The sequence below is a fragment of the Tachysurus fulvidraco genome, chromosome 23 (genome assembly GCF_022655615.1).
Source record: "Tachysurus fulvidraco isolate hzauxx_2018 chromosome 23, HZAU_PFXX_2.0, whole genome shotgun sequence".
Lineage (NCBI taxonomy): Eukaryota > Metazoa > Chordata > Actinopteri > Siluriformes > Bagridae > Tachysurus > Tachysurus fulvidraco.
In genome coordinates, this window is record NC_062540.1 from 11866799 (window position 1) to 11876798 (window position 10000).

Below are 10000 nucleotides of genomic sequence, written 5' to 3' on the forward strand. Positions count from 1 at the left end.
GACACTATTTAACATGGAAATCAGACACATTGTAATTACTGACAGTTCAACTCGATCTGAGAGTATATAATACATATATATGTATATGTAAACACACACTTTATAAGGAATGTGAACAAACGGTGGATTTTTTAGAGACTGTGTCTGTAGACCATGCTCTGGTCACAGTGACAAGCTTGTGTTGCAGCTTGTTTGGTTGATGGCTCATCAGTTATATCTCTCCTTAATGATCTGGGTGGCTGTGAGATGTATACAGTTGCTTGAGGGTGGTGGTGTTTTATGATGTCATTATCTTAGCAGTGCTCAGGAAAGAGAACATGTATGGATCGGTTGTGCAATGGGTCAGCGAAAGTTATGATACACAGATTCTGAAATTCAAAGATTTTTTGTTTTCGGAGAAAAGAAAAAGAAATATATTGAAATGTACTTTTGTTAACAAATGAAAACTTTTATAACCCAGGGCCTGCTGGTGTATTCTGACTTATGCTCATACACTTGCTTGTACGTTTTTCATAGTTAATGAATAATGCTTTACAGTGAATAACTGATCAATAATCTAAATGTTTAAGAGAAAAAGAAGTATTTGCTAAACAGGTGAATCAAAAATGTGTTTTGTTGCATAAGACATATATTTTTGAGATATTCTTTATTAAAATATTCATTAATTTATCTTCAGTAACGAGGTAGTTAAAAAAACCTTGTTGAATTTGCTTAATTTACTGTAAATGTGTATTTTAGTTTCACATTACTGAATTGAGTAACATGAACGCAACATGTTTCATACATCCATCATGATTTGAGTGTGTATTTTCAAAGCATGAATAAACTAAAACACTAAGCAGACAGGAGAATTAAACCCTCATTCCCATTAGTACTTAATTTACATGAAATGCTTGCGATCAGTATTTAGAATTTCTTTTAATAAAGCATAGCATAAGCAATGAAATCACATTTTGGTGAGAAAAGTAATTTTTTTTATGTAAACTATATGTCATAATATTTCTTAAATCGGACTGAACATATATACATTTGTTTACAGAGTAATACACCTCGGATAGGATGCCAGTCCATCAGATTGCACACACACAGTCATGTCACTGGACAATTTAGCATGTTCAATCCATTTACTGTTTTTTGGATAGTGAAAAGAACTGGAGACACAGAGAAACCTGAGCCCAGGATCAAATATGTGAGGAGCTGTATCAAAAAGACTAAAGAGGACACATTTCATGAATCTAGTGGATAACAATGAACCCACTGCTAGGTATCCTTCAGAAACTCCAATGGTAGGCTGCAATATATCATTAGGTGTCAGGAAACGGTGCCTGCGTGGGAACAGTATCCAAACCCACATGCAGGGGTAGAAGCTAGACAGGGGTTTTATTAATAAAATCTCAAAACCAACATACACAGGAAAACATTGGGGTGGGAATGGAGCAACTAAAATAAAAAAACAAAAACATTAAATGGAGAACACCAGGTAACACAACAAACAACAAGGACTCACAAGAAAAAAAATTAACACGCAAGACAACAGGTATAAATAGGGGAGGTAACATAAGGAACAGGTGTGTAGAGGCAGGAACAGGCAAAGGATCGAGCGGGGAAAACACATGTAAAAAAAAAAAAAACATAAACAATAACACATGGCACAAGACAGAAAACAATTATAAGTATAATAACACATAATAAATGGCATTAGATTTCATCTAATGAAGAGTTTAAAACATTTATAAAATATCAAGAAACACAATTGATTTTTGTGTATAAACACAGGTATGTCCACATTTCCTCACTGATAAATTATTTCAAGCTGCTGCACTGTTTAGAAACTCTTCACAAACAAAACTTTCATACAGATGATATACCACTTTTATAAATATAAAATTTATAAAACAAAACAAAAAAAAAATAAATACTGCACATCCTTGTTCACAAATGCATTTAATTCAATCAATAAACTGTAAGACAAATTTGTCTCCAGAGAACAGAGAATGGGTGAGCTTACCGAGAACGTAGAGCTTGTTGCCACGCAGGAAGGAGAAGGCTCCATAGCGTGGAGTGGGCATAGAAGCCAGAGATAGCCACTGATCCTTAACTGGCTCATAGACTCTCACCAGTGCCTGCGGACTGGTGTCAGAACCCATACCCCCCAGTGCGTACACCTTGCCCTCTAGAGAGAGAGAGAGAGAGAGAGAGAGAAAGAGAGAGAGAGAGAGAGAGAGAGAGAGAGAGAGAGAGAGAGAGAGAGAGAGAGAGAGAGAAAAGACAAAATTATTAGTTTTGCTGAACTCTCGTGGATGCCGTCTTTCCCCTGCTGATAAACAATAAAAGATAGATGACTGAGTGGATATGAATCACTTTGTGTGCTACAATGAGTGTTCTGATGTTTCCTCTTTTCAATAGGGATATTTATGTTTCTGCTGAAAAAAAATCTATACCCAGTATTTTATTCTACTTAGCTGATGAATATTGAATGTAATTAATTAAATTTATTTCAGTTTTATTTGTTCAGAACTTTGAACAATAGACATTGTCACAAAAGAGCTTTAATATAATAGAAAAATTCAGGATTTAAATGATAAAGATTCAATGTATCCCTTAATGAGCAAAACAGAGGCAATGATAAAGATGAAAAAGGGAACCCATGCTCATCTGTGTGAGACCAGATAATTTGATTATGAAATCACACTATAATCTATTCTATTAGATATATAGAATATAAATGTCTATGATTTTTTGCAGTGGCTCACACTAAGAAAAGTCATGTGGAATGTATTAGTGTTAGTTGTCCTGATTAAGGCAGCCAGACCTTACATTGATCTTTCAATGATATGATTATTAGTACACCTAATTACTGCTACACCCTGCCCCAGATTGGCCATAGGATGATTGTAATCCTGATAGCCCGGTCTGACTGATTTTACCTGCTTTTTCCCCCCAAGTGACAAGCAAATCCTGCAGGTCCTACAAATTATGCTTGGTCCATACAGACAATCATGATAGGGTAATAAATCATGAACCCACAATTCTTACAAGGCTACTGATCATTATTCACTTTGTTTCAATCAGGCTTCTGTAAATAAAAGCAATGAGAACTGGAAAGCAATGTAGAACAATGGACAAGAATCAACCAGGTAGAGCAGAGATGAAAATGTAAAAGAAAAGCTGTCCAAGGGGATGATACAAAATCTAGCAAAGTGCAGCAAAAAAAGTAGTTTTTAAAAATAGTTTATCTTAAAAATAACACAAGTCAATCTGATCCTGTGGGAGGCTATTTAAAGGTCCAAGATGACCGCATAAATGTTTATCAGCCTACATGGTCTCTATATTTAAGAAATATCAAAAAGTGGAATAGCGATAAACAGCCTGCGCAGATAATCTGTACATGAACACAATTGTGAATGTGATAGCAACTTGTTTATGCAAGGCTCTATAAACAAGAAATCATTATATTTATATCGAGACATTCAGGACACAATATGGTGAGTTAAATGTATATTAAGCCTCAGCACTATTGTGATGTTGCTTTTCTAATTAAATTAGTAGACCAGAATTAACTGTTGCATATTATAACACTATTATATGAGACATAAATTTATTTAGTGGCTCAATACTAGAACTAGTGTGTACAAGACCACAGTGAGACACTGCATTAGCACATAGATCTCTCTCTATCTCTTCACACATGAACACAGCTTGACTAACACAGCACAGCAGCAGTTATTGCTGACTCAGCTATGTGCTCTGTGCTGTGGACAGTGGTGTAATTGCAACTCAGCAGTTACTAAATGGATAAAAGTGAAGTGCTTGGAGACGTTTATGTGGAAAGGATACTTACGGTTTCTTTACCACAACAGAACATTCATACTGCCGTAAATGCAAGTTCTTTACGTATAATAGAGATTATACACACCAGGAAGGTGTGCAGGACATAAGGGTAAGACTAGAGCTATGTATTAGCACTGAAAACCTGCAAAAAGCACATAAAAATTTGCACAAATATAAGATTGCATTAGAGTATGAATGAGTTGTTAGATATAATTATTAACACGATACGTTTATCAGTCCCTCCAGGATTTCAAGAAGTGCTCTATGATTATTGCAGCCAAAATACTTTAAAATTGCTGCAGCTACTTCCAAATTTTTAGGTTTTCTGGTTTTGTTCTTTTTTCAGAAAACTACTTGAATTAATTTGTTGACGTGAATAAATTGTGATGACATCTCATGATGTGACAGCCCAAATCTGTAGAAAACCTGTGCTGATTTGGATAATTGTAAGTTCCAACAAATATCACTGGGTTTAATTGATTTTGTGTTCATTTGTGATTAAATATTAACCTGAATGGTCAGGGTCATGCTAGTTTAAATTAGGCTACCATCTAAATGTGTTAGATAATATCAGGAAGGTGCAAATATAAATAATAAGCGTGAATTTAGCAGATAGGTGCATTGTGTCACATCCCTAATGTACAGTATATACACTTGACATAAGTTAATAGTCTGCTTTGAATAGTTAAATTGAATACCTTGGACTATGTTAATATCACACTGTATATCCTGTAGCTTACTGCGTTTTGTACTTATCTCACTAGTCATGTGTGAGCTTTGTTGAATTCATGGTTGAATGACTCTGAGATAGGATGAAGTGACTGTAGCCCAGAGACCAACACACACACACACACACACACACACACACACACACACACACACACACACACACACACACACACACACACACACACACACAAAGAAGAAGAAAAACACTTCTAGCAGAAACAGAACATTTCTGTCAGCTGTAGCCGCACTTCAGTTATGGATTCTTCCCGGATCCTCGTCTGCTGTGACCACAGGAAGGGGGTTCAGTGTAGTATCTTGTAACACAGACCTTAATGCTCTAAAATCTGTTAATGTAGTAAGGTGTATTTAAGGTGACTTAAAAAAGCACTAATTTATTTCTCAATATTCAAAGCCATCATGCCCATGTTATTATTTGACTGCATTTCTAATGTAGGTGCCACGGTGGCATAGAGATTAGTGTGGCTGCCTCACAGCTCCAGGATCCCTAGGTTGATTCTGACTTTGTGAATGTGCCTGTGTGGTTTTCTCTTCAGTTTTCTCCCACCTCACAAAAACATGCTGTAGGTAGAGGCTGAGCTGAATTTCCCCTTAAGTGTGTGTTTCTGGAGCTGAGCATGTATACCAGCTTTATGCAACAGTATTAAAAATGTAACTAGACAAGTTTAATTTTCAAAAATGAATAATAAGCCTGTATATAAATTAATGTTCTAAACCTGTGCTTTATTGTAACATACAGATCAACTCAAAAGTCAGTCTTTGTCCAGTCCAATAAACTACCACAATAAAACCAGTCAATGAGTCTGAACATTGTGGGCCAAGCTATTGGAAATCACCCAACCACCTGCCAATTTCTGCCTGTTTACACCTACAGTACTGGCTATCACCACACAGGTACGGGGGAGTGAAGGCCACCACATACAGAACCTTTTAAAAGTGCTAACTGCTCTCTTTCACACACAAGTTCGCAAAAAGCTATGGAATAATATTGCTGAAAGGAGAAAGAGAGAATTGCATTCCCTTCCTCCATTATAGTCTTCAATCCTCTCTAGATATCTACAATATGAAATTCATGGTGTACTAAAAGTACCTAGCTTGTAAATCTCCCACCACTTCTTTTATTATAGAGTGTATTTTCAACCCCAAAATAACAAACTGTAAAATGCTACAGTAATGAATATATTAATAAAATGTACAGCAACCAGACCAAGTCCTTGGTCTGTTAAAGCTGGTGAATGTGTGGCTGAATGTTAATAAAGCCAATATATGAAGCAAGTGACAAAGTCCATATAGGCCACAGTTTCTCCCATGAGTGTTTCAATAGGCGTTCTACTTTATAGCAGGGGATATCACAGCCAGAACCCCTCAATCAAAATAAGGTGATGCAGGATAGCCACTCAATATCACAATAGGAGATTTTGCAACGTTCTGGGAATTTAAGATCAGGAACTCAACAGTGCTTGAAGGTGTGTGGATCTTGAGAAGCAGTTTTACCTGGTTTCCAGCATCCCCCTACTGAGCTTGTTACATCTAAAATCCAATAAATCTTGCAGAGACCCTACACCCACACTCACAGTGCCACCACCCAATCCAAGCCATTCATTGTGGGATCTATTACTCTGAATTATGGCCACAGCTCTGCACTCTAATCTCTTCTTGTCTTCCATAGAGGCCTTGTTACTTACAGTATGAACCTCCAGATAATTATAAATGGTGAGGAATATAGGGAATAATAACAGAGTGAGTACATCTATTATATTTAAAAGCACACATACATACAGTAATGGGGATTGTCACAAGTTCTTGTGAACAAGCTGTTATTATAAAAATTAGAATGTATAAGAACAAGCACATTATAAAAACCTGTGATTTTAATTACTCCCAGAACTACTCGCAGAGCTTCTGTAATGAAAAATTACCTTCTGATTAACCAGAATTGATCATTGTTGTTGTATAATGTGCAGTAACCAGTGGCTGTTTATTCAGAGGGGCAGGTGGGACAGATCCCTAACATATATGTCAGATTTTTTTAGTAGCGGAGGATCAAAAGGTTATGACACAATATGACTGTTGATTTAAAAACATGCCACAGCCACAAAGTTCTGGTTTTAAAACAAATAATTCTTACAAATTCTCACAAAAAATTGTGTCTTTAATTCGCTAAGAAATATAATATTACCATGAACACAATTAACCATTTTTACCATGAACATAGTTAACCTTACACAAATGTTTAATGGTTAAAGATAACACCTTCAAACTTTTTGTCAGGATCTAGCCCGGACTTTGGCCATGTGCTTTTTTGTTTATGCTCTGTGTTCACATGTCTGCCCCGCTCTTGTCTATTCCTTCCCGCCTCTGAATCCTTGTCTTTTGTCATGTCTTTGTTCCTTTTTTGTGTGTTTTATTTAATAAATCAGTTTAATTTAGCTATCCTGCATTTGGGTCTGTTTTTATTCCCGCACCCCTGACACTTTTGATTCTTATAGACAAGCACTTTGGCATCTCAGACAGCAGCAATGAGTTTTAAAGTGCCTACTTTCATAGAAGCCATTAAGAGTTACTCTGAATGTGACAAAAGAATTTCAAGGCGGAAATGTTTTCTCTCAAAAAGAGCCGCCAGATACTGGATGACTATGTTATTGTTTGTTATTGTAATTGAAGAGACAGTGTCATAAGTGTGATAATGTCATCCTAAGCCAGCAAAATTTATGTTCACACACCAGTCCTGTAATGTACAAACAAGTACCTGCACAAAATACTAAAATACTGTACTCTCATAGATCTTTACATCTAATACTGGAGTCCAGCTGGTGATTTATGTTCCCTTGTGTGTTAAGCTACAATCCGACTCATTGTGTTGATATTTCAACATTCTCTCTTCTTGCCTCTTCTTGTTTAAGCCTCTCCATGACTGACATACACAAACATACATACACACATCGTCTGTAATCATCATGCACTCGTAATTATCACTCTCATTTCTGTTGCTGTAATACTTGCTGCTGTGCAGAACTGGTCCTACATTTAATCAGAGCCATCAAAGAAATAATGTGCTGACAAACGTGAAAATTGAACATCAAGTTCATCAGATGAAGAGATGCTTCCATAACAATAACAATGACATGAAGAATTCAACCAGCTGCCACCCTTCATGACTGATACACATACACACAAACACTCATACGCACTCAATCAGTCTCTAAGGGGGAATCAGACATGTGGAGCTATTGGCCACTCTATCCCAGAGAGAGAGAGAGTGAGAAATAGAGAGAGAAAGATGAAGAATTTTGGTCTGTCCTTCACCCTCTGATCAATATTTCCTGACATTTTTGGGGTTACGGTACGTGTCAGATGGCTATTGAGATGTGCGCTAAGTGCTCTGGATGGGGAGGGTGAGACAACATCGATAAATGTTGATGGATCAATCTATAGAAAGGCAAAAGCAGACTTAAGTAAAGAACAAAGTAAAGTCAATCACCTGCTAACACAAGAAACATGCCATTGAAGAGGTATGCAAGAGCTTTCAAAATTCATGTCCTTTTAACACTTTATGACAAAAACAGGTGACTATGTCACATTTGTACACAAAACTGTGGTGTATGGATGGATGTCTTGATAAAATAAACACCATGAAAGATGGACAAGAAATACTATAATATATAGTATTCTATATTAATCTCAGTGCATTCACAAATTAAAACACAGTCTCTCCTATTCCCAAAATTCCTATTCTAAACACAACACCATTTCACATAAAGATTATAAACCTCGCAGAGCAGACAATGTGTTTTTGTTTGACATCCAGGGTCACTGGCCAGCATTGATCTGTGCAGCAGAGTATAGATAAGCAAACATGTCATATGACCAAGGTGACTTTGCAGTATTTTCTTTCATAGGAGAAAATCTTTAGCAGCCATAAATATTATCCTTAAAGACACCAACATCATAAAAATAACTACACCATACATCAATAACCAATTTCTTATTCAAAGCCTCCCTTCACAATCTCACTCTACAGATTATTCCTCTGTCTTTTTAATGTCTAAGTAGTCCCTGTTAATTTATTTATTCCCTTTCAAGCCTCACCACTTTCACTGGTTTGCTTTTATCCCCTTTTGTCTTTCAAAATCTGTATTTCCACAGAATATAAATAATAAATTGCATCAAAGCAAATTCCAAATGACATTTATTTCTAGCTTTATTCCAATTATTAATTTAATCCAGTTATGGATTAAAAATGAGCTTCTGAAGTGTCAAGTATTTTCACATTGACCTTTACTCATCTCTTAGTGCTGAATGTACACATTCACATACTTATGCATGCATGGCTGCACACACACAGACCTATAGAAAAGAACAAAAGGAGCATAAGGATGATATAAACATAGACAGAGCATTCAGGAGGCCAGTGCATTATTGAAGAGATTAAAATAAATGATATTTGAGGCAAAACTTTCTGATAAATAGTGTGACAGTACTGTAGTTAGTCTCTCAAGCCATGTAACCAAGATATTCTATAAAATCTATTCACTCAGTTTCTTGTTTCATGTCACGTTTCATCTACTTGCCACATTCTCACTCTTTTATCCTTTCACCTTGTATAACTTTTTGCTATGATTGTGCATTTATTACCATAGCCATCAGAGCTCAGCAACATTATCCCACTTTCTCCCATTTTATTGAATGTTACTATAAATGTTACATAGTAATCTTATGAGCTTCTATATACATCCTCTTCTTCCAAGCTCCCTTCCCTTTTCCTGTCTGCTGAACCTCTCTAACCCTCATCTCTTCCTCTCCAGGGCAATGCATCTCCTCATCTCTTAATACAATCATTCACAGGTCTTCAGCTTTCACCTCTTTGATTCGCTCTATCCTGTCTCTCCCGATTTGACTCTGCAAGGTGAGACGGCTAGGAGGACAAAGTATGAGAAAAAAAATCCTAACATTAAATAGGGCTGAAACACAGTTAAAATAGGAGCTTCTATCTTCTATAACAGCTAATGTCTGAGTAATAAGCAATACTACCAAACAGCATATGTATAATAAATAAACAAACAAACAAACAAACAAACAAACAAACAAATAAATAAATAAATAAACAAACAAACAAATAAATAAATAAATAAAAGCACTGGATGAGATATTTTTATTGGTTTTGCTTCACTGAATGAACTGCATTTAGAAACAAATGAAAAATGACATTGTTTTTTACCCTTTTTGGCTGGCAAGTAAATTTGTACTCAAAGATTGTTCAATAATCCATTACAATAACACATACCTTTTTGCTAATGCTGTATATGCAGCGGCGTTTTGAATAATATTTCCAGAAAACTGCAATACACACACACACACACACACACACACACACACACACACACACACACACACACACACAAACACACACAGAATATACAAC

General features: G+C 36.1%; 1 protein-coding gene across 2 annotated transcripts in view; it reads right to left on the bottom strand.

Annotated features, from left to right (window-relative positions):
• LOC113658304 (kelch domain-containing protein 8B) overlaps positions 1–10000 on the bottom strand; it is a 92922-nt gene that overhangs the window by 38632 nt on the left and 44290 nt on the right. Inside the window, exons 4-5 of one of the 2 annotated variants that reach the window (XM_047806989.1) lie at positions 2009–2173; positions 700–1440 (exon numbers count right to left, since the gene is read on the bottom strand). In XM_047806989.1, coding sequence (XP_047662945.1) covers positions 1034–1440; positions 2009–2173 — 572 coding nt within the window. In that variant the 3' untranslated portion in view covers positions 700–1033. Of the gene's footprint in view, positions 1–699; positions 1441–2008; positions 2174–10000 lie in introns of those variants that run through there. The other variant, XM_027170660.2, reaches the window with a different exon arrangement.